Raw genomic sequence first — 25,574 nt, 5'->3', positions numbered from 1 at the left:
GATTTATAACGTTTAAAGGGAATGTGTATGGTGTAACAAGGCCCTACATTCAACGGATACTTCAGGGTAGCACATTATCTAATACAATAGGGAATCCTCAAAAGAGGGCTTTGTTTGCACTGTTTTCCAAACACATGATATAACAAAACACGACCTCACTCTGTAAATAAATAAACAAACAAATAAATAAATATCTACCCCAGAAGTCTGGGATATATAAAACTATGAAACGGAAGTTACATTTTGCTCAAGGTTGTTTGAGTGGCCAGCTGTTTATTCTTTGTATAGAAATGTACACAGCTCTGAATGTACTTTTACAAAAAAAAAAAAAGAGGGTTTTTAATGAATAGTTAAAAAAACAGTACTGATTAAAAAAAACAGTTACTGATAATACCAACCAATACCAGCAAATGCCCAGGTAAGTGTTATTAGGGTCTTGTGTGCGGAAAAGTGTTGAACTTCAGAGAATCACAGAGGAAGCCTGTCAGCAACTTCTCTCTGAAACACCTTATTCACAAGGAAGGTTTTGATTGACAGGAATTGTTGCTGAGGGACCAGACAGTGGAGTATGACGGCCAGTAGGATGCTTTGTCCTTGATCATGATTGGGTGACTTCTCAATGCTTGCGTTGGTGTTCTGGTCTCATGAACCAGACTCTGCCCAACCACCAGCATGCAACATCTGAACCAGCTGGGCATGACAGCACCTCTCAGAACCCATCAGAGGTGTGACACGCTGTATTAGATAAAACATGTGTATCAGGCTCCTGTGGATATCCTGAAACAGCATGTCTCAGACCACAGGAACCAACAAACAGTCCTGACTGGATCGGATCAGTCCATTTTGATCCTCTGGTCTCTGCTCATTCTCATTGTTTCTGGGGTGCTGTGGAGAACCAAGATGGAGGTTGTGCTGTTATCTGAAAGACACATTTCTGTTCTAGTGTCTCATATGATGGAGGCCCTGGGTAACTATGTCAGATGAGCAGATCAGCTGACAACCGTGGTTTTTGTCCACATTGTATATGTAGCGGAAACCCATAATCTGGTTATCTGTCAAAGCAGACCCTGGGAAATTGTCACCACTCTAACTTTGATGAGGACACATAACGGTTGGGTTTGATGTCCAGTTCTTTGCCTGTTTATGTGCCCTTTTCAAAATGACCCAGATCCAGTAAATCTGGTTGCGTTACCGTCTGGTCAAAATGGCCCTTGTGTGAAACTGAATAGAGACCAGCACACAATCGCAGTATTTGAGCTCTCTGTTCTAGCCAGACGAGTCATTCCACTACTCTGCCATTAGTGCAGCCAACAGGAAGACTGATGTTCAAACCCTTTCCTTCCATCCTTTTAGATGTCCTCAGCATTTTAGAAAACAAGAGGAAAGAAGAGAAGAACAAAGCTGGCTAAGACATAACCAGTTATAATCATTTCAACTAGGACATAAGCAGTAAGGATCATTTTAGCCTCGGTTCAGAGTCAAGTGTGGACACAAATTATATTAATGAGGAAATCTCATATGAATGCTTAGAGATAGGACACAGACTGATAGTGGATTTAATACCACAGTCTGGTCTAACACTGGATCTGACAATTTTCAATTCTATGTTTGCTTTATTATGTTGGGGTTTTTATTTGTTTTTGGGGGTTTTTGGTGGGGGGTGGGGTGTTTGTTTGTTTGTTTGTTTTTTCTTTTTTTTTTTTTTTTGCTTGTTTTTCTTTTTGAATGGTTTACATGTTCATGAACATTCTAAATCAGGTTCACAAATAGGCAAACATTTGGGAACTAGGCCTCTTTTCCCGACTCCGACTTCCTGACTCACATGAGACATGGGCTGCAAGATTCAAATGCAGGAAATCATGTGTTTGTCTGAAGAATGGAGAAAATGGTATTTTATTCTGTACTGGTACTGGTTTTGTTTGAGATTTTGATCTTGACTCTTTTTTTACAGTAAGGAACATTTTATGATGTTTTCTCTGAAGTGGACAATGCCAGATTTCATTGTTAGCAAAGCTGCAATGACAAATCGAATCTTGGTGTTTTAGAAACTCATGCATATTTCAAAAATAGCTCAATTTTAGCAGGCACTTTGCATAATATATGTATGCATTCGACAGTTGCTCATAATAGATGGTTGGAGAAGATTTTTCTTTTAACATGAATAGTTTGCCAAACCTAACATTATGATGCCGTTTGCTTAAAATGTCTAGATATAAGAAGTGCACTGGGTTTGAATTTTTAATATACATAAAAAAAAAGAAGCTCCCCTCTGAACTGTGGTAGTGATGAAACTCCATGCACAGAAAAGCCGCTTGGCTGTTCTCTTGTTCTATATCACAACAGACAGAGTAATGTGTGTGTCTTACATCTGAATGAGGAATCAGATAGCATTCTTGTGAAATGATGTTGACACTACAGTGCTTAGAACATTCTGCCTTTTGGAAGAGGCCCACTGTTTTTGATATCTTTGTGGTAGTGTGTGTGTGTGTGTGTGTGTGGGGTCGGGGGGGGGGGGGGGTTGTATGATGTGATCACAGCCACAAAAAGTGTAATTCTACTAACTATTCCTTTGCCCTGTTAGAGTTCACATCCAAGTGACTGGTCAAGTGATTTAGTGAGACACAATATATATGCTGGAGGATTCTGTATTATCTGGTTGTCAGGTTAACTGAGACACACCCAGTGTAAGACATAGTGTGGTGGCTAAATACTGCGGTAGCTAAGTAAGTCAAAACAAACAGGAGAAGGACCTACTTACACCAGTCTATGGGTCTGCAATCGGAAAGTAAGTTTATCGTCGACAATGTAGAAATGTGACATGATATTTTTTGTGTTTATAACCTTTACTGGTATCTATCTATCTATCTATCTATCTATCTATCTATCTATCTATCTATCTATCTATCTATCTATCTATCTATCTATCTATCTAGTTAAGGATGAAATTGTAGGGGAAGCATGTTCTCATTTTGTTCCTCAGTTGGTTTGATGTTCCTAAAGTAAAGTATTTTCTCAAATACATAATAGCCGGTCATGTTACATTGTAAATTCAGCCTGCATATATCTGGACTTTTGCCCAGTCATTATCCATTTTCTGTTCTGACTCCTATCAGTCAACGTTTCTTATAATCCAGGAATAATGGAATCCTGAAGTAAAAGTCGGTGTCTTTCACAGGTCTCAGAACAGCGGCCAGACTGAGTCATGTCATATGAGACAACATTAAAATCATACAAACCCTCAGATCAGAGGCCTCATGAGCTGTGAGTGGGCATGTGTTTGTATGTGTTTGTGTATGTGTGAAAAGCTTGTGGCACTTCCCAATGTTGCATCAAATGTGGCAGAGACACATTTGCACTGACTATTGATGTTACGACAAAAGGCCAGATCTACGCAATGACCTCTCTGGCATTTTGATTCATGTTTATTAGACGAATCCATGGTACATCCGAGGCAGGTAATCAATACCTGATCCTGTTTGCTGGGAGATCCTCAGGGCCTGTTCACAAATTCAAACCAGTAAATTCATTTTTAGGGGAAATAAACAGAACAGGAGGAGGTCCACGGGGTCCGTTTGTTTCATTTAACAGAGATTCTGGAACATTTGGCCAGACTTTATTTTATTTTTTTAAGCTTACTTCCTGTTTTGGAAAGCTACCAGAGCAAATAATGTATTGAAATCTTTTCATCATTCAGAGAACATTTATCAGACTCATTATAGTCGATACCGCTCTTTTCAAACTGGATCTGTTTAAAAGATTTGGGAAGTATAGAAGTGGTCACTAAGTCTCAGCACTGAGGTCTGTCAGAGTCTGTATAGTGATAAATGACTTCTCTCACTGTAAAATTACCTCTGGTCAGATCTGCACAATCTGCTGCAGCACCTGCAGTGCTGGGGAAAACTTTTAAATATGAACCCAACAGAACACAACGGTAGACATTTTTTCCCTCAGTGAACAATAGTCAATATTTCTTCCTTTAGTTATGTAGGAGACATTGTTTGATTAGAGGACTAACTATGTGGGATGCCTTTGTTCGTTTGCGTTTGCGTTTGTTTGCGTTTGTCCGTTCGCATTCGTTTCGCAGGTCAGGTCACCTGGAGAGCAGACTGGGTGGTCAGGAGAGGCTGATGACCGTGTTGTTGGAGCAGGCCTTCAGGATTAAAGAGGATGTGGTTTCTAGCCTTCGTTCCGCTCAGGGCTCTGTTTTGATGGAAACTTCTGCCCGGAAATTGCTGGAAAACCACGTCCTGACCATCACCCACATCGTTAAACAGCTCAGCAAGGACATCAAGGTAAAAAAGATACAAGCAGAAAAAGAGTAGAAAACTGAGCCTGATGCTCATTATGACTCTCAACTCACTCTTTGTATGACTGAACTTGATTTTTTTTTGTTTTCTTTGTTCACTAAAGCAAAGTTTGCCTGTCCTGTTTGCTTACCAAATTACAAAATGAAACTCTCCCATTCTAGGATACTCAACTGAACATGATGGTTTTCCATAACTTTCCCAAGTTAATAAGCACTTTGAGGGAGGTGGTGTTAAAACCCTCTCTCTCTCTCTTTCTCTCTCTCCCTCTCTCTCTCTCTCTCTGTTCTGACTTATCTAATTACACCCCTGGAGCGCTATGGGACATAGAGCCGGTCTTGTTGAAGCTCATTCGGACCTGTCCACTCTGATTCTTATCGTGCCAGCACATTTTTTAATGACGTTCGATAAATGTCAAGTGATTCTCCGGTGCATGCCAACCAGACCATTTTAGCAAAGAGCTGCATTAGGTGGGAGTGGTGTATGGGAAAAGGGATGAGGATTAATCAAATAAATTATTGTCCGTAGTCATAGGAGATGCAATGGTGGGCTTTTATTTCTGCTGAAAAACAGCGTAACCCTCAACACAAAGTGCTGCTTTTACTCAGAGAATGAGAACAAAGCACAGCAGACAAAAACATAGCCTGCTAATGGCAGAGCTCTATATTCTATCACAGTTTAAAAGAGTCACTCATATATTTCAATCATGGTTTTTTTTTTTAACTTTATACTGGAAAGCCTCACATCCATTTATATGTTTATATGTTTTAGATATTTATAAAAACCTCACATGCCCTATCCAGAACCGATGCAGAAGTCGTTGTTATGGTGTCTGACAGCAGTTCAAAGGTCTAAGAAGTTTAATGACTATACCAGTGTTTTGGATTCATGACTGGGAGTGCGGCTTATGGGTGTGGTATTGTTGAATGATTGCAGGTGTAACAGTCTACAGCAGAATGGTAAGTAGAGTCAATGGAAATTGTCACTGTGTCTTTAAGGTGTTGGAGGCTCAGATTGTCCAGAGAGACAGCGTCACTGCAGGGACCAGTTTGGCTGTGCACAGTCTGGACCATAAGAACCTGGCTGGTATTGGTGACCTCAGAGGAAGAGTGGCAAGGTGTTAATCACACACACACACACACACACACACACACACACAAAATCACTTTCTTCCTTTGATCGTCTTCTCTCTCTATAGACTGTCGGTTTGGTTCACATATTGCCTTTAAATCTTTCTTTTTGAAAAATTCAAGATATATAACATTACTTTACATAATTACAAATGTTACAAATTACTTTGCACGAGAATTACAAATGTTAAATGACATACTTATATCATTTGACATTTGCATGGAAACAATGCATTGCAGAGACGAATCTTTTCTTATTTTGAGGTTGCTTGCCAAAATCTTGTCCTGAGCTCCTGGGTGCTTTTTTGCAGTATTAAAATTGAATTGTGACAAGTGGATAGATGTGTCAGACCAAATGTCATCTCAGTTAAAACACAACAGAAGTCTTCACACTGCTTTGGTTTGTAGATTCATGTTTATTGCATAATGCTAAAAAAAATATACCAGGCTTTTTTTCAGTTAGCTGGAAATGTGACCACATGAAGAACCATTCTCAGAGACAGAGAGACATGCAGTAGGCTAAATAGCATTTTAAAATAGTATAGGCAAGCTAACACAAGTCAGTACAAAGGCAGCTCACTGATTTCATGGCTACTGATTGGTTTATAGTTCAAATTTCAGATTTCAGAAGAGTGGCTTTAGAAGTGTTCTTTTGGATTGTATGAACTGGATACAAATGTTTTGATACAAACACTTCTGAATAAAAATCCATGAAAACTGTTTAAAAATGTCCATTTGTAGTTCCTTGTCCCACAACATTTGAGGGACATTTGAAGAACAGATTGATTTTTAATGGCCATACTCTCCATCCACTCAGCTATCCAGTCCTCACAAGAATTTTATAATAACCAGTTTTCTGAGCTATCTCCTAGTCCCCTCAGTTTGGCCTAAAGCTCCAGACTTGAATAATACACCCTGTATATCTGTCTGAAGGCTATTGGACATAAGCCTGAGTCCTCTGGGTAGACAGTGGTGAGGTGTAGTGCACCACCCGTGAGGATGATTAATGGATGAAATCATCTGCTTAGCCAAGATAAGAGTGACTTCTCATCGAGCGAAGACTTTCCTCCTGCTCTTCCAGATTAATTAGTCTAATCAGATTGCACAGTCTTTAGATGATTCTGAATCACGGGCACTGAGGATGCGTATTAAATTTAATTTCTTAAAAATGATTTAATAAATTTATGAGCAGTTCAATCTGTGTCCTATGATAATGGTGTGAGTTTCGCGTGCGTGTGCACGTGTGTATGTGTGTATGTGTGTGTGTGTGTGTGTGTGGACATGTAGGCTTAATTCATAGCTAAGTAAGAGACTGGCAGTGGGCAACTTAATAGTTAATTAATGGTTGCTGAATATTTAATCTCTCTCTCTCTCTAAGTCCAGAACACACTAATCCTCATATTCTATTGGGCAAACTCAGGCCCTGTATACACAGAACAACCATGAATCCCCACATGAACCAAAGCAGACAGGGTGAGTCATTCTGAGATAATAAAGAGAGGGTCACACATTTTGTGTATGCGGTGACCTGGACCTCAGAGAGAGATGACCTGGAGCTGGGGGGGTGGGGGGGGTGTGGAGAGCATCTGGGGGCATTTGAGAAGGTCTGTGGCGGACAGCCGATGCAATCAATCCTGTAGACTTACTGTCCTGACGTTTGTTTATTGCTCTGAGTTATAGAGGAGAAGATGTGTTTATTATTTACTTCAGCCTCCCGGGATGGTCCCTTTAGATCGTACAGTTCATGTTTATGCTTTCATAAATGTAGATTTATGTATTTAAAGAGTCAGTCAGTCAAAACTAGAAACAGATAACATAACTTGAGAACAGACCATATCGGCTGGTTGTCTCTCTCTTCCTCTGCTACTGTTTCATTCTATGTCCTCCTCCTCTTCTTCCCCTTGCCCAGCCTTGACGGAACTTAAGCCATGAAAACACAATAAAGCCATTAAAACACATTTGGTTTGTCTTTGGTCCCTCAGGTGTGATGCCAGCATTGTAAAACTCTCGGCTGATGTGGCAACAGGAGGGCAGGATATCCTGAGACTGAAACAGGAGGTGTCCGAGTTACGCACAGGTCTGGAGATGCGTCTAAGAAGCATGGAAGTGAAGGTGAGTCAAGGGTGAGAACATGATGAGATGATGAGAAAAAGGGAGACTGATGACCAGTGAGTGACAGTTTTTATGACAGACTATAAATCTGGCAGCTAAATGACAAATGGCTACTGAAAAAGAACTTCAATTGTAATTTCTAATTTACATTACAAACTTACATATAAACTTATCTGAAATGATCTAATATTTATGGGAACTCTTATTTTTGCTTCAAAACTTAAATTTTGAATTGAAAGTAAATATTGAGTTTAAATGGGTCAAGGGCCTAAATGCAGTATGATTAAAAAAAGAAAAAAACATTGAGTGGGGTAGGGTCAGGTCTTGGTTTTGTGTCCTTTGCCTTCATGTCTCATCCAGAGAGAAATGGAAGAGACACAATGTCCTCTCCACAGAGTACTACTGATCCTTACATTATCCTCTTTGATTGGAATTTCAGTTTTGTTGTTGTTTGTCTCCCAGTTTCAAACAGGGTGTGTCAATCTTTAAACAACAACAGAAAACCTCTAGCTTAAATTCTCATGTCTGAAACCTGTTTTGCCGTAGACACTATTACCACAGTGGAGTGTGTTTATGATTGTCTTTTCCAGAAGGGATATTTATAAATGACAGTCCCAAAAAGGCGGGCTCCTATCTCAGATAGGAAAGAATGTAATTGTCATAGGGTATTGCTTGCCCTCTTATTTCCCTCAGAACAAATCCAATCAGCGCTAGGCCTCCTCTCCCAGAGTCACCCAGTAAATCAATATGATTGAAGTCCATTAAGTCTGAGGGTGGGGCGAGGCTTACGCTCTGCCATAAAGAGAATTGAAAATGAAAAGAGAGGCAGATCGGCACACCGCGGCCAGGAAACACGCCTGGTGATTTCCTTTAACTGCCCTGCTCTGAAGCTATTGTCGGAGTTTCGACAGGGTACATGGCATTCGTTAAGGGCTACGGCCCGGCGGAACATAATTTCTCAGTGCTAACGCACAATCAGAAACACGATGGGCGATTGTTTATTCAACAAACACTGTTTACTTGGTCTGAGAGATGCGGCAGCGTGTCGCGTGAGTGTGTTTACGAAGCTGTGTTACAGCGAGAGGGTCTGTGTATCGGTGTGTAGTCATAATGTTTACGGTCTGTGTATGTTTGTCCAGCTGACTGATGCTCTGAAGAAACTGGAAACCTCCCAGTCAGACCAGTTGCAGAGTCACAGCAACGCAATTACAGAGCTACAAAAAGAAATTCAGCAGCTAGAGAGCAAGTGAGTTCAATTTATTTCAAGAATAATCTTCTTTTTTTCTGACTGGCACCAACCGAATGCATTTACATAAACAACCTTTGGCACGCTATTGACAAGATATTTTGCACCAGAGTTAGACTGTGAAGAACAAACGGGCACAGAGAGCATCTCTTATTGGAATATATCCAGAGTTCACATGTGTCAGGGTTTTGTGAAGAATTTATTTTCTAAGAGGCTGATGGTTTCAGTCAAACAGATTTAAGATGTTAACCACGCAGAGTTGATGCTCTGCACTGGAAAAAAAATAACAACAGCAGCAACAAAAAAAAATGTTTTTCCATTACAACATCAAACTGGAACCAGGCTCAAGAGAAGGCACCAAAGCATCTTTTCAAAACTAGCTAGAACTAGCTAGGCCTTGTATCTGTTATTTATTTTTCCCTCTGTCTACCTTCCACAACAGTATTATACATCCATTGCAAAAATATACATTCACAATAAGAATGTACATCCCTAACTATAATATATATCCACTACAGTAATACACATGCAGAAATTCAGTATTTATCAGAAGATTATAGATGATGTTACTAAGCCTAAAGTTTCATAGCAACTATACACCATCGTTTATTGAGACTAATGCAGTGTCCAGTATGTTCATATTTGTTCAGTGACCAAATGAATATGAATAATCTATGAGGAAAGTCTTGAAAGTCTTCTTGAGATGATACCAGTAAAATGTCTCAAAAACCTCTCAGAGCTGTACATCAGCTAATCACATTAATAATATGGTTAAGCATATTTAGGTGTAATATAATTGTGTGTGTGTGTGTGTGTGTGTGTGTGTGTGTATTAATGCGTAATGTGAATGTGTGTGCATGTGTGTGTGTGTGTGTGTGTGTGCATGTATTGGTATCTTTCTGGGGACCGTTAAGTCCCCAGTAAAATAGCATAATCTGACAAAAGTACCTGGTGGAGACCAAAACTGTATTGTTGTTACTGATAAAACAAAACATTTCTTTGGTTAAGGTTAGGGTTGGGGTTAGGGGGTAGGAGTTAGGGGTAGGTTAGTATTCTTTAGTCACAGGATAATGGGAGTCAGTGGGAAGTCCCCACTAGGATATGAGTACAAGCTTGTGAGTGTGTGTGTGTGTGGATGCATTGATGTGTAATATGTGTACAGGACCTTTAGCAGTCTCAGGGAGATGAGAGAGGAAACATCCAGACTCAGAGAGTGGACCAATCAGCAGTTACAATCTTCAGCCCAGAGACACACACATACCAGCCAACAGCTAGAAACACTGCTGAAAGACAAAATGGTAAAATCTGTGTGTGTGTGTGTGTGTATGTGTGTGTGTGTGTGCGCACCATATATTTTATTTTCTGACGGGTTTCATTCAAATCCCACGGCCACCTCGAATTATGGCTGCTTTCTCAAAAGGAAACTTTACTAAAATTCTTAAAATAAAGACCAAAACAAGAGAGAAGTGCACTTCCTATGCAATTATCAGTCTTGTCTGTTTGTGTGTATAAAGGCATCCACATGTGTGTGTGTGTGTGTGTGTGTGTGTGTGTGTGTGTGTGTGTGTGTGTGTGTATGTTTGCGTGCATAAACATGTGCATGTGTATATTTCACTGCATTAAGACATTTATGTATGAGTTTGAGTGCATAAACCCATGCATGTGTGTGTGTGTGCGCTTTGAGTGCATAAAGCCATGCTTGTGTGTGTTTTAAGTGCATAAACCTATGTGTGTGTGTGTGTGTGTGTGTGCAGGTCGAGTCTGAGGGGAATCTAAAGGAACAGGTTCGTTTCCTGGCGTCTCAGATGGAGCGGATGGAGAAGCAGGCTGAGAAAGAGCAGATGTCCGACAGGCTCAGATGCTCCGAGACCAAACTCAAAAGCAGAATCAGTGCTCTGGAAAAGAGTCACTCAGACCAACTGGACCAGATCAGGCGGGAATACCAGACCGGTCAGTGCCCAGTATCCAACCTCCGCTCCATTCCCAAAACAGCTCAGTTTGTCCCAAATAAGGATATACAGAGTGTGGCCTAAATTCTCGAAATTATACTTCCTAAAAGTATTACTGAAATCAACACTTAGTAAAGTAGAAGTTAAAAAACATGAGCTCACTAAGAGCCCATCGACAAAAATAACAGATGGCTGTGATAAACGTGACAAATTTGAGTTGACGTGTCATTTTCATGGTCGTCTTCCGAGACAGCAACAGTAACTCACATAATCTGCCAGACCAAGCAGTCAAATCACCATCTCAGAGTAAACACTGAAGAAAAAAAAATTGGGATTGCCCAAATGTTCAAAGTCAAAATTCATTGTTTTGTGAAGGCAATTACTCAAAAAGACAAAACCACTACTTTTGCAGAGTGAATTTTGAGGCTTTGTCTTGTTTATAAGACACAAAATACAAAATAGTGTAGATGAGAATGTAGGGGCCAGTCTGGGTTTAGCTTTATGACTGTGTTTGGAAAACAGTTGTTCTGTCCATTGCTCTCCATGGACAGTATTGTGAATAGATAAAAGAAACATTAGCTGCTGTTTTTAGCCACTTGTTCAGGCCGCATGAGGTGTTGCCAAGACCAAACGGCAGAGAAAACCGATGAGTCAGACAAGCGTCTTGTTTCATTTGGCAAGATTGTGAAACAGCGTATTATTTACACGTCTGGATAGATAGCTCTTAATATCATTAGTCTCTTGTCTTTGTGGGTGTGTGGGGAGGGGGGGGGGTTACATTAAACAGAGGCCACTGAGACAACCAGCCCTAATTTGTGTGTTAAAACAAGTCGATTGCTTCTTGGTAGGGTCTTGTTTCAGAAGTAGACACAGTTCACGTTACTCACGCGTACGTTTGCCAGAGAGAATGAAGAATTGTTTTCCACATACCTTCTAGCACAGGTATGCTAAAGATACATCTTGTGCTCCCTGATAAAGCTTTAATAAGACACAGGGCCTTTGTAACAGCCTGCAGACCTTTATTCAGTATCATTTTCTTGCTTATTTCCCCAGCATGTTGGGAGGGAGAGAGAGAGAGAGAGAGAGAGAGAGAGAACTTCTAGATAAAACTGACTGAAACCTGAGGTCACCACCAGAAACAAGATAGCCGATAAAACCCTAAACGAATCAGCTTTTAGTCTTGAGACTAAAGAAGACTGACTGAAACATTGCTTCAAACTATCAGTCACAGGCTTAGGGGGACGGGGTGTAGTAAGCCATGCATTATGAATGAAGTTACCAAACGCACAAAAAAGACACCCATGGCCACAGAAGGCCATTAACCCAAGGGTTCCAGAGGATTCTGTGGGCTCAGAAAGTTCCGGCGTGTTTGTGTGGGCAGGATTCCAGGCCATTCACGACGCCATCGAGTCCCTGAGACGGATCGGAGACTGCAAGGCCCGGCTGGAGAAAGGAGAACTCCAAAAGGACATCAGACAGATGCGGCGGAAGATAGTTCAGATGCAAGAGATCTGAACTCCAAAGATCCTAACAGGTGGAAAAGAAGCCTTGTTCAGCTACAAAACATGCAGGTGTTTCTCTCATAACATTAATACCTACAGAACTCATTTTAAATAAACGAGCTACATTATTAGACAAGAGCATCAAACTAGTTAAGTGGTGTGTTGCTGTGTTGGATAAAATACCTGAATGATCCTTTTGCCAAAAGAATGAACGCCTTGATTCTGGTCAAAGTGAGTGATTATTCTGTGAAAAACTGAAAAATCATTGGTGTGGCGCATATTGGATGGTCTTTGATGTTTGTGTCACTAATGTTAGACAGATGTTGTACAATAACACCGGTAACATTCTGCAGAGCAAAAAACCAATCAGAACCACAGTCTGGTCTCATTTAAAGACAGAAGGTGGTCTGAGTGCTCAAATGAAGAAAGCAATACAGCATAAATTTAGCAAATCATTCAAGTGTGACTTCAAGCTTTATGAGACAATTTTCATGTTCATCTTCCTTCATTGTCTATTTTATTACAGTACTTGTAAAACAGGGCTGTTTTGTCAAATCAAATGCCCTAATTTCCTAGCATGAATCTCTTAAAAGTTTCATGTACTGAATATCAAATACCGCATGATCTTTTTGAGGTAAACATCAGACTATTAAAGTGACCAAACGGTTTCCTGCCCATGATTTCAGACGAGTACTCATTGAGATAAAACAGCATAAAGATAAGCTGTCACGCTCCAGTATTATGATATCGATCCTGATCAATATTGAAGTAAACAAACAAAACAAAACACTCAGGTCTTCACCTCTTTGCCTAAGAGCAGTTTATTTGGGCTTTCTGAGAAAAGCGGGATGCAGAGGGAAAAAAGAACAATATCAGTAAATGGCACAAGTGCTGCAAAATACAGTTGTAAACACTTTCAGATTCATATTTCACAGGTTTCAATTGTTGTTCCTTATTTGGTATTCCTGGTTCATTCAATATTACCTCAGATTTTTTTAAAGTGTTTATAAGAGGTTATTTGCCGGTTCTTTCTTTGCAGACAAAAGTGTTAATGCAGGAGAGAGTGAAATGAGAGAACAATCGGTCTGACAGTAAAACAGAGACTATGGCTTCTGGCTCTGGGCCTTTAACAGCAGACATTAACAGATGCTTCTGGGAGGAATGAGGAACCTCCCTCATATTTCATAGCCTTTCACTGAGCTCCTCAACCACTGCCCTTTCTCCCTCTCTCTCTCTCACACACACACACACACACACACACACACACAAAAAGCAAATGCAGCACAGATCGGGGATGGATTTGGCAGAGCTGGGCGGTATTAAAACAAGGGAAATCAGCTCCAGGCCTTTGAACAACATACCCTCTGTTTGCCAGCATTTCTGCATTCGCTTTAATCATCATCATCGTCATCATCATCATCATTCTGGGAGGGTTGAGGTGTGTTAGCGGAGCTGCCGCCGCTTTGTTTTCACCCGCCCTCTCCAACCGAAGGAGAGGAGACATGGAGAGGATGCTCATCTTGAGCTTTGGAACGCGGCCAAGTGCTATACCGTACCAAAAGCCACCGTGAGGATGTGGGTTAGTGTGCTGCTAGTGCCACTTCTGATGTATTTTAAGTTATCTGTTTTAATTTCCCAAGCTCACCATTTTAGGATGAATGCATGATACAGGATAGTTATGAAGCCTGCAAGTGCAGTTCATTAAAGAAGGCACTTCAGCAAAAAGGGAAAAAAGGGAAAAAAATGAAAGAAAAAGAAAAAACCCCAGGAAAATGGCATAATCTCAAGCATAATCTCGCTCGACATCAGTATAATCTCGACTACATAACTGACGCTTATTCTCTGCAAATGGAACACATTTCACTGACTGTGTCTCTCTTCCAAAGAAATAACAGACTGATGTTATTTATGGCTGTAATAATGTGCTAATTAATATTTTTTCCTTTTACTTCATTTCCATCTAACTGGAGGATAGACAAATCCTGCATGCATGTGTAAGTCATGTATTTCTCGCTGACTTTATTACGAGAGCTTGGTTTGAGACTAAGTGCTTCTGGGAGCGAGTAACTGGGTAATTTAATATGTGCGTTAATGCATGAATTTGCAGTTCTAATGTGAGCAGTCCTTTCCCTAATCGGCACTACACTGTGACAGAAATCACACGCTTCCCTGATACGAGTTACAGATGTGAGTCATGAGAGACACAGTTGGATGTACGCTTTGCGTCTGGTTTCCAGTATGTTGCTCCTGAGTGAATGAATGAAAGAGAGGGAGAGGGCAGGGGGTGACAAGTGCAGTCACTCTGAGGGACAAAGCCTCCTGTGGAAGTCCATCAGTCTGGAGTCTCCGATTTCTTTGGCCCGTGTCATCAGCGTCTAAAGGAACAGAAAACACATACACCAACCCAATTAATCTCTCTAATGACAGATTAGGCCATAGTTTCCCCACTGAAATCAGCTAAAATGTTAATAGGAAAACAGTACTTAAAAACGTCAAGTGGTAACAGTTCCTCCTCGTAAACAGAGACACAGTAATATGTTTCTCAGGTAGAGCAGATAACCCCATTCTTGAAATTTTCACGCTTATGTTGTGGGGTTCCTATGTTTTTCATTGATCAAGCAGACGTCCAAATAGACTGCCCCAGTCTGTGAGGCTATGGTATTGTTTTAATATTTGTTTTTTGTTTAATGGGTTCTTACGTCCATTAGTTCCAGGTCGTTGTTGGCATGCAGGTGGCGTAGGAGGTACCAGCGCGCTGTTGCCGTCACTGTGTCGGGGTTGCAGGAGTTCGGGGCGTAAACAATTCTCTCCAGTTGACGGCGTGTCTCCCTAAAGGTGTAGCGACAATCGGTTACAATGCACAGGATAACCCAAAAAGTGCACGAAAATGAATTTTCTCATTTAAAGGGTTTTTTTTTTGTTATTATTTCTATATTTCCATCCCTGGTAGTTTTAAGACATCCCCTTACGAGTGCTTAAGCAGAAAAATGATGATGGACTGAGCCAGCCGAAACGGACTGTTCTGTGAGAGCTTTAATAAAAACCCAGGGGCAGAGACTGGTGTGACTGGTTAGGGGAGCGTTACCTGGCACCCATTTTGATGGAGAACTGCAGCAGGGCCTGGAGCAGCCGAGCCTGGGGTGACAAGCCCAGTTTCAGCGCCTCTGTCGTGGCCTCCACCACCAGGTCTCTCCACTCTCCTCCACCAACACCAGCCTGGACCAGAGAGAGAGAGAGAGAGAGAGAGAGAAAGAGAGAGAGAGAGAGGGAGAAGGACAGGGGATCAATTTTCAGATCAGATATGTGAACAGAATAATGAAAAGACTAGACTAGACTGGAATAATGAAGAGAATCCATTTTATCAACTTGAACTTTATAGGTAATACTCAATATTGACGCATATCATGAGATGACACATGAGGTGACATATCAAAGGTAAATGTGTAACAATCCTGCCTGGTTTTTGCCTGCTGGTCACACCCACAATTTCCTACCCTAATGAGCTTTCACTTCAACAATATGAATGAAAGCAACTAGCAACATTACGGCTGAAACATCCTTTAGTAGTCAAAATTCTGAATGACTTAATGAGTCATTTTCTCATTCTGTCCCTGGCCACAGCTGTTACATAACCCACACTTCCAGACTAAACATCCTGCTTCAGGCTTCACACAAAAGAGTCACGCACTGCATTTTAAATCTATTTAGACTGCTCAGAATGACTCGAACGACAGCCGAAAGGAAAAAGAACAAGGCGCAGACTGATAAAGCACAGCTATGAAAGGAACAAAAAGGCATGTATAACTTAAACGAGGAGCGTTCGTACAATCTGAAGCAGATACAACATATATAATAATTTATAAAAATCCAGATTAGGACTTCTGTGTGTTGTCGTTATCAAAACCTGTACACTGTGGGTTTGCACATCTCATCTGTCATGGCAGTAAAATATGAGTGTGAGTGAGAGAATATGCAAACGCCCTGCTAACATTTTAATCAAGTAATGGCCCTCAAGTCAGTGGCTATCCAGGCTCCTAATTTAATTTGGGAGGTTAGGGCTGGAGTCAGCACAACACAAATGAGCAGACGGGAAAAAAAAAATTAGAAAAAAAAAAAAAAGATAATTACTTCAAAGTGGTTGAGAGAACAGAGAGAGACAGAGAAGTAGAGAAAGGAAAGAATGAAAAGAAAGATAAGAGAGAATCATTAAACACAACAGACAAATGATGCTCTCAACCCTCAACAGATATGACTTACCCCTTTCATCATCATCTTATTCCCCCCCCCCGACTAATGTAAACTCGCCGGAATGTTCTACACTACCGGTAATTCTGCACTCACCAGGAAATGGCCTTTAAAAAGTAAATAAAAACAAAGCAAACATATGTTTCTTGACTGTGCTGATTTTAAAAAAGAACATTTTTGAATGAATAAAAAACAAGTTGAGAAAAAAACTGTTTTAGGTAGGGGGGCATTCTATTCTCTATAAATATTCATTTATTCAATCCAATACAGTTTGGTTTAAAAAAAGAAGCGTTTTTTCTTTGAACAAAACCTCTTCTGTCTTTGTTTTGTTTTTCAGTGTGGGAAGCATATTACTGCATAAACATGTAAACAAAGCTGTTTGGTTTATTGACTGACACTGACCTTCCCCTATGCCAGTGGACACTGTGTGTGTGTGTGTGTGTGTGTGTGTGTGCGTGTGTGCCAGACCGTTAACAGTAAGACAATGCATGTTGTTTGCTTTTCCGCCCAGAGCTTGTCACTGTTACATCTTGTCATTCTCTCATCCCACCTCTGTGCTGTTCTGTGTCAACAGTTAGACCTGTTTACAATACAGCACTCCCTTTTTCTCTGTTTTTCTCCTGCGTTAGATAACACTGGATACACCATGTGCAACAAACCTAGGAGGACAAAATGTTCCAGCCGTACTTCTGGAGTTGATTATACAATGTTAATCACAGAGCATGGTACCCGACCACTGTGGGAACAATCTCACTGCTTAAACTCCCATGCAAGATTCTTAAAAAGCTTCATGACATCCTGCTTTTGGAGTTTTAGAATGTTCAGAATGAAACCGCAGTAAGGTGACGTAACAAGGTCTTTTTTAGAACCGTTTCTTCACTACACACACAAGGTTCTACATTTAAAACGGACGAGAATCATATTTACTAACAAAACCAGGGGTAATGTCTCCAGAGGCTCTAGCCCGCAAGCCCACAAAGAGTTCCCTAACACACTCACACACACACAGACACGCACATACACAGACACACACAGACCATGCAAGGGGTGAGAGCCAGCAGGGCCAGGCGGAGTAGACCACCCATCTTCCCGCTGTAGTCTCCGAGCTGAGAGGACATCTGTAAACTCTGCCTGTAAGCGACTGATGCCTGGACCAGCAAACCCTGATGACGATACACCTCCGCAAGCCACTGCACAGAGAGAAAGACCCAGAGAGACACCAATGAAAGAGGATGAGAATTCAGAAAAACAAAACAAAACAAAACTGTTGCTTTTTCAACATTCTCTTCCCTCATTCTTTGTGAGTGTTGCTTTATGAAACATGCATGAGAGGCTGTGGGCAGATTATTGGCTGTTTTTCTAAAGGGAATTACTGCCACCAAAAACCACTCATGCCCCAGTTGACCCACTCCTGAACTAAGTCCATAAACAATATTCTCCCACTCTGTCTGTGGGTTTGTCAGTAAACCATACAAAGCTCAAGTACAGGAGTATCTCTGTGACAGTCATAGAAACGCATAGAAACCAGCTGACTTCAGCGAGGTCTAGACATGAACTGATTTAAACATAGCTCATAGCATAAAGAAAATGAAATGTGGATAGTAGGTTCTCTGTAACTGAAGTGTTTTTAAATGTACAGACAGGTGCAGTACTCACGTGCCAGGCTGACACTGAAGTGGGATTGGCCATGACTGCTGCACTCAGCTGCTCTAACACTGCAGCAGGGATGTTTTTACCACCCTCTGCCAGCAGGAGGCGCTCACACTGAACCTGCCTGAGCAAGAGGAACACAGCTGGGTGATCAGGAGATATACTCAGGACCTGAGAGAGAGAGAGAGAGAGAGAGAGAGAGAGAGAGAGAGAGAGAGAGATTTACACATTTCACAACAGCAAGCAAAGTATGACATTATCATTTTACACTCAGTGGCCAGGTGACCTAATTACGCTAACCCCATTGCAAAGAAAAAAAAGAAGGATCATTCCTACAGACAGTGAGTCATGTGGCTGTGATTTGCTATATAAAGCAGGTAGACGGGCAATAAAGGCTTCAGCTACTCTTCAGCTGAAAGGCAGAAGGGGCAAAGTGACATATCTAAGCAGTCTGGAGAATGCTACAGTCACTGGTACCAGCCACTCCAGTTCTGCTACCTCAAAAATGGCCGAACTCCTGGTTTTTTTTTCCCCATTGAACTGCGTCGGGGGTTTACTGAGAATGACTAGACAAACAAAATAAATCCAATCAGTGACAGCGCTGTGGCTGAAAATGGAGGGAGGAGAATGGCGGGAGGCCAAGCCAAAAACACAAGTAAACGTCAAGGCAATACAGCACTGTTGTGCAGATCAGTCTCTCAGAATTCACAAGCAGTCGCCCCTTGGCGCAGACGGGCCATAGCACCAGACAACCAGACAACCCCATCAGCTAAAAAGAAGATGAGAGAGAGAGCTCCAGTGGACATCTGATAGCCAGCACTGGGTGAGTGAGTGGAAAAACGTCATCTGGTCTGACCAAACCAATTTCCTGTTTGGATATGCTAATGGAAGAATTAGATTTCTGCGGGTAGCGGTAACAGTCGTGTTTTCCTAGAACAACGAACCACCTGAGCTACATGTGAACGCCACAGCACATGGGAATGTTTCTTAGAGACTGGGTACATCTCTTCATGGCCACAGTTTACCCTTCATCACATGGACACGTCCAGCAGGATAAAGCACCACATCAGAAAGCAATAAGCATGTGCTGTCTCAGAATGGATCCATGGACATGACATTGAGTTCACTTTCCCTGAGTAGCCCGTCCAGTTCCCAAGACCTTAACCCAATAGAGTGTCTTTGGCCTGAGGTGCAACAGGCTGTTCACAGCATGGATTTATCACCATCCAGTAAGCACTAACAGCACAATGATGTCACATCAGCGCGGACCAACTATCTCTATGGAATGTTTATGACAGCCCATGAAATCCATGGCCCTAAGAATTCCGTTTGTTCTGAAGACAGAGGAGGATCCAACTCAGCACAAGACAAAACGTACCTAATAAACTAGACACAGAGTGTTTAAGCTAGTAACACTTGATTTCCACTGGATTGATTTATTGGGTGTAAAAAGACAGAGGGGGTTGAAAATAAGGAGGGAATTGAGAGAGAAGAGAAAGAGATGTGTGACGTAAAATAAGACATTCTGAAAAAGACGTGGAGGAGTGTGTGTGTGCGTGTAGGTGTGAAAGAGTGCGTGAGTGTGTGAGGTGTGTGTGTATGTGTGCGAATGTGAGAGGAAAGCACCTGTGAACAGAGAGCCTCAGCGTCGTCAAACTGATTGCTCTGTCTGAGTGCAGTTATAGCCTGCTGTAGTACCCAGCCCTCCAGAGCCTGGGCCAAAACCCTGTCCTCTGAGTCCAATCCCTTTACTGAGAACACACAACACACGGTACTGTCAGAACCACACACACACACACACGTAACACACAACACACGCTACTGTCAGAACCACACACACACACAACACACAACACACACATAACACACAATACACGGAACTGTCAGAACCACACACACACACAACACACAACACACAACACAAAACACACAGTACTGTTAGAACCACAAACACACACACACACACACACACACACACTGACTGATAACACCAAACAGAAGGAATCTCACATTCACATTCTGCTCCTTTGCTGATATCGTGCATGCGAATGCACACACACACACACAAACACACACACACGTACACACACACACACGTTTCTAACCTTTCTCAGACACCAGGGTCATGAGAGCTCTCTCCAGACCCTGTCTGTTAGGGGTGGAACCTGAGAGGAAACAGGCCGTGTTCTCAGTGTGACAGGCAGCCAGAAGCCCCGCCCACCCTGCTGGGTCATCTGAGAGAGAGAGAGAGACACAGGGAGGGAGAGAGAGAGACAGATAAAGAGACAGAGAGATTGCAAGAATTGATCCATCCTTTAAAGCACTCATATTTTTCTGTGACCACAGAAGGTATACATTCAGTCTTTTAACAGGCTAAGGTTCAGTTATACTGAAATTACTTTTTTAAGAACATGAATTTACTCAATGACAGTCATCCACACTCTAAACTCGCCCATTTAAGGTTACGATCAAGACGAAAATGTACTTATCTTTAAGATTAAGACAATCTTAAAGATATGGCACCATTTTGGGAGTGTTTGTGTCTGCCCTAATTTTTTGTTCACATTCAAAACCTAAGAAGAAATATCAGTGTAGCAAGAAATTACACTGTAAGATCAAAGACATATCAGCTTACTCATGGTTACTGATGGTTTGATCACCATTGGTATGCCAGTGGTTTTACAAAAACCCAAAGCTACAGAATTCATTAAATTAACAATACACTAATGTGACACAGTGTACATTTCATGAAAGCAGACTACTGTATTATCCCCAGCTATAATAGGCTCTTTATTAGATCTGACAAAAATGTTTGTGCTTTATAAAATTAAACAGAATTTTATACCATACGCTGAATTAAATTAGCGAGGCGTAAAAAAGCTGTTTTATCATTTATTCGTTCAATATTTAGTCAACAAAAACACAATCAAAGAACAAGTTATTGGCACTTTAAAGCAAGCTCATTATAGCTGACCTTCTCCTCTGAAGCATTCCTTTATTTTTCAAGCCTAAATGTTTTTTTAACGATCTTCAGTTATGATTTTCAGGCCAGTAATCTTCTACTTCGCAGTAAAATATCGGTTGACTTTGGCAACAAACTGATTTTCATATCTTCTGTGAACCATCATATTTATTGGTCGTACGAACGGATGGCCAGTAAATATATATCAAATGTCCCATAAATGAAAAAGCTGCATCGATTTTCCAAACCGAACCCCATCTCAGGTTTCCTCTACACTCTCCTGTATGTGCTACCAACGCTATGAAGCACTTGACTGAGAAAGCAACTTAAACCTTGAGACTAGACTGAATCACTGACAGGTAATCACCACGGTGGGGAAAAAAAACACAGCCGTCATCCCTGTGCGTTAGACAGGTTTATGGAAGAGTTGTGTGGGCGCTGGTGCAGATCTTACCTGGACACATCATTATGGCTCTTTGCATGGTCTTCAGGGCATTCCTCTTACTGTCTTCACCTGAGTGTCTGCCTGATGCCAGCTGGTTCACCGCACTGTACAGCAGCGCCCTCTACAGGCAGAGAGGAGACAGTGCTGGGAGAGAGAGCCACACTGAAGATTCTGAAAGCACTTCTTAGACGTTTCAGAAGTGTGCTGACATGACAGTACACACACTTGAAGGCCTCAAAACTTCATAAATGCTTAATCTCTTTAAACCAAGATCACTTCACTGCTTTACATACTTGCATTTGTTTTCACTGCCAGATAATGGAGTCACAATACCATTTTGAGATCAGTTCAAAATATCACTGTATCACATCTTGCGATATAGGTACTAAAACAGTACCACTGCAAAGAGGGAAAAGATCTGGAAACCTCCCAGACCACAGGTTTAAAAGGACATGCAATCTTGTCAGCACAAAATTAGCTGGCTAGCCTGCCTAGCAAATAAAATAAAAATGAAATGTCATAAACAGAGACTAACCAGAGAGTCTATTAGTTTTGTCATTCACCCTCCATTTCACTTTAAACCTCTTATGAAGGTCATCATGGTTATCTGACAAGTGTTTTGTTGAATTATGCCAGTTAATGCCAAGCACCTGAAATCAGTCTGGTACATCCAGTGATACTCTTTTCAGTCTCCATGCCTGAAACAGCTTGTTTGTTCTGCATGTCAGCTTTTAATCTGTTTTTAAATGTTAAGCACCAAAATGTGTACTACAAAAAAATCTAGTACAGAACTATATTTGAATGGGTATCCATTTCACATAAAGGGGGTTGAGATTGTGTTAAAGCAAGAGGACTAGGCTGAAATAACAAGCTGTGTTTTCAATTTCATTTTCTCCCTCACTTCAGTGACCACACTAAATAAATACTGTGATGCTCAGAGCGAAGCCAGTGGCGTGTTTCAGTGAAAATGAACAGGAAATAACAGAACCGACCTTTCCCTGAGTCATACTGGCTTCACACGCCACACTGCCTGCCACCGCACCGCCCTGACGGGGAGAGGGGGGGGTAGAGACAGAGACAGAGAGAGGGAGAGACAAACAGACAGACAGGCAGACAGATAAAGTCATAGATCAAATGACACATCTTGCTAAAAAGTCATTTAAGGTGAAGTTCTTGTAGGTATAAGGGCTCATTTTGACCTTTACGTCTGTGTTTCTTAAAAACTCAGACAGCTCCAACAACTGACTAGTCTCTAGTTTTTTTATTGTTATTATTCTGACAAACACATGAGTAAATCTTGTTCTGCTGAAGCATCAGAAAAATTTTTTGATTAGAATTTCATTACAAGTTTGCTATTGTTGAAATGGGATCAAACGCCAAAGAGAGGTGAACTTCCCCTTTAAGAAATGAGCATGAGACATTAAAATTCTCACTACACACGTTGTATAATGCATTTAATGTCTTACTATCTACCTTTATCACTCATACGGACAAAAACCATTACGTTAACATATTAGACTCGGCTTCTGTCATTTCACCCGCGCTGTGTGGGTGGTCTCTTTTGAATTCATTCCATCAGATAAGTCAATGTTGGATTGGTTCAAGTTTCGGGCATCAGCTTCAAGGCCGTGCATTGCTATTACAGTCGATAGTTTGATGAGGCAGGTATCACGTTTCTCTGCTCTGGTCTGGAGCAGACTTACGTTGGCTTTTGTGGGGCAGAACTGAGGCACCAGTCTGGAGAGCAGAGCCCAGAGCGTTGGGTTTCCTGGGTTACTGCCACAGAGAGAGAGAGAAAGGTCAAAAACACACATCAGCACAGAGCAACATCCAGCTGAAATTTAAAAAAAACAACAACAACAACAACAACAAAAAACCACCACAGACCTATTCAGCTCTTTAGTTACTTTTGCCACAGGCTGTGCTCCTAGTTTAGCTCATGGGTGAACTGATTAGAGTGATTAAACTCCTGACACTGGAGCAGTGGATAAGTCCCTCAGGGGAAAAGGTTCAAGACTAAACTGACTGAACTTCACTCAGGACTGCGGTTTAAAGCATGCTGTACCTTCTCTGATAGATGAAACTCAGAGATTTGGATCTCAAACCTCACTATAAACACTGTCAAATGAACTGGTTAAATTTAAATTTATTTGAACTTGACTAGCTTGTGTGCAAGACAAAAGTTTATGGTCTGTGCAACTGGTCAGTTGTGACTTACAGACCGTTCTATAATAAGTGTATTACGTGTTTTTTGTCCATCTGTCGTGTGGGTGTTTACCTGTGCACGGCTTTGGCCGCCTCTCTCTGCACGGCTGTGTAGTTTCCCTGCAGGGCCAGCAGCGTGCAGGTCAGCAGGCAGCGCTCCTCCACACTGCCCCCGGTGGGCGAGGCGTGTTTCAGCAGCTCTGACAGAGCAGCACTGGCCAGAGTACTATCTCTGTGCACCAAACCCAGAGCACACAGACACAGCAGACTCTCACACACCGGCTCCTTCAGCAAAGAGCTGCAGGGGTACACACACACACGCACACACATCCAGACATGCACACACATCCAGACATGCACACACACACAAAAATATATACAGACATACACACACACACCCAGACACACACGCACGCACACACACGCACACACACACGCACGCACACACATAATTATATACACAGACATGCACACACACACCAAGACACACACACACATGCACACACACAAAAGTATACACAAAACATACACACACATCCAGACGTACACACACACACACAAAGACACATACACACACCCAGACGTGCGTAAAGCCACACACACCCAGACGAGCACACACACAAATAGAAACACACACACAAACAAGCATAAGAGAAAATACAAAAGAGAAAAGGAGAGCAAGTGAGGTGGTTTATATGAGAGATAACTGATATAATAGGTAAGTAAATCTGACTATGTGAAGAGCAGGGTTTTGTTTTATATGAGAGATAACTGATATAATAGGTAAGTAAATCTGACTATGTGAAGAGCAGGGTTTTGGTTTATATGAGAGATAACTGATATAATATGTAAGTAAATCTGACCATTTAAAGAGCAGGGTTTTGGCTGTTTCCATGTTGCCCTGTCTGTGCTGAAGCAGGGCTAGAGCAGTGAGGATGTTGGCTTTCTCCTTCTCAGTGGACGCCACTGCAAGGGCCTTCTCATACGCTAAACCAGACAAGAGCCAGAACTTCATTAGACAACCCAACACACACAACTGGGCTCCGGGATTGCCCCACCCAAATATTTTCATTACAAGACCATGCAAGCTGTCTCTTTGTCAAACAACACTTTGAAAACACTGTTATTTTTTATGTCTGTCCAGAACATGTCTGTCCAGAACAAGTATCAACTCCAATTAACTCACTGTAAAGTTACTGTTTTTGCTCTCTGAACACATAACAGACTAGAGTAAATAACCGTAAATAATAATCAGTTAAGAACATAAATGCAGTTGAGCCCCAAACAAACAGGTCAGTCTCACCGCTGATGCTCTCCTGAAGGCGTCCCGCTCTAAAACAGGCCAATGCCAGTCCTGCCAGGTCATGTAGCTCCTCTAGTGGTGTGAGGGAGTAAACGCGTACTGCCTCTTCCCACTGTTTTGTGTTACTGCCAGACAGACACCACTCATTAACATGCATCACAACCCATCAGTCAAAACCATCCCTGCAGCATGATCGAAAATTCAAATCTGTATCGGCAGAACACACATCTTTCACCTTGGTTACCGAAACCGAAGAGGTTTTTTTATTTTTGGAAAGGTCGACGATTTTACTGGGTCTGGCGCTTAGGTTAAGGTCTACGACACGACTTTGAGACAATCGGCCACGGACTGATATGTGTGACTATGTGGTGAGAGAGGGATTGAAACAAAAAGAGGTAAGCAGAGGGCGAGTGAATTACCAGAGAGCTCGACCGTAGCACCTCAAGACAAAACTCAGCTCCTCTGTGTGTGGGGTGGACCGGAGCAGATCCACAGCTCTGGTACAAACAAACACATATTTT

The 25,574-nt window shown here is 41.7% G+C and overlaps 2 protein-coding genes across 2 annotated transcripts in view; one reads left to right on the top strand and one right to left on the bottom strand.

Annotated features, from left to right (window-relative positions):
* The first annotated feature begins 4,016 nt into the window (after window positions 1-4,016).
* fam81b (family with sequence similarity 81 member B) lies at window positions 4,017-12,256 on the top strand. Its single transcript, XM_030764673.1, has 7 exons — window positions 4,017-4,292; window positions 5,303-5,421; window positions 7,417-7,546; window positions 8,686-8,792; window positions 9,955-10,090; window positions 10,547-10,742; window positions 12,123-12,256. The coding sequence occupies exons 1-7, from the start codon at window positions 4,017-4,019 to the stop codon at window positions 12,254-12,256; spliced, it is 1,098 nt and encodes a 365-aa protein (XP_030620533.1).
* A 1,803-nt stretch (window positions 12,257-14,059) lies between these two features.
* The window catches only part of skic3 (SKI3 subunit of superkiller complex), a 29,184-nt gene continuing 17,669 nt past the window's right edge, over window positions 14,060-25,574 (bottom strand). The window contains exons 28-41 of the mRNA XM_030772841.1: window positions 25,473-25,550; window positions 25,054-25,178; window positions 24,614-24,737; window positions 23,824-24,048; window positions 23,249-23,321; window positions 22,538-22,591; window positions 21,555-21,666; window positions 20,244-20,372; window positions 19,765-19,889; window positions 18,145-18,309; window positions 17,526-17,678; window positions 15,329-15,459; window positions 14,943-15,072; window positions 14,060-14,618 (exon numbers count right to left, since the gene is read on the bottom strand). Of these exons, the coding sequence (XP_030628701.1) occupies window positions 14,541-14,618; window positions 14,943-15,072; window positions 15,329-15,459; window positions 17,526-17,678; window positions 18,145-18,309; window positions 19,765-19,889; window positions 20,244-20,372; window positions 21,555-21,666; window positions 22,538-22,591; window positions 23,249-23,321; window positions 23,824-24,048; window positions 24,614-24,737; window positions 25,054-25,178; window positions 25,473-25,550 (1,702 nt within the window). The 3' untranslated portion in view covers window positions 14,060-14,540. The remainder of the gene's footprint in view (window positions 14,619-14,942; window positions 15,073-15,328; window positions 15,460-17,525; window positions 17,679-18,144; window positions 18,310-19,764; window positions 19,890-20,243; window positions 20,373-21,554; window positions 21,667-22,537; window positions 22,592-23,248; window positions 23,322-23,823; window positions 24,049-24,613; window positions 24,738-25,053; window positions 25,179-25,472; window positions 25,551-25,574) is intronic.

This window comes from Chanos chanos, chromosome 1, assembly GCF_902362185.1.
Source record: "Chanos chanos chromosome 1, fChaCha1.1, whole genome shotgun sequence".
NCBI lineage: Eukaryota > Metazoa > Chordata > Actinopteri > Gonorynchiformes > Chanidae > Chanos > Chanos chanos.
Note: the sequence above shows the minus strand (reverse complement) of the source record. Positions and strands in the feature narration are given on the sequence as shown.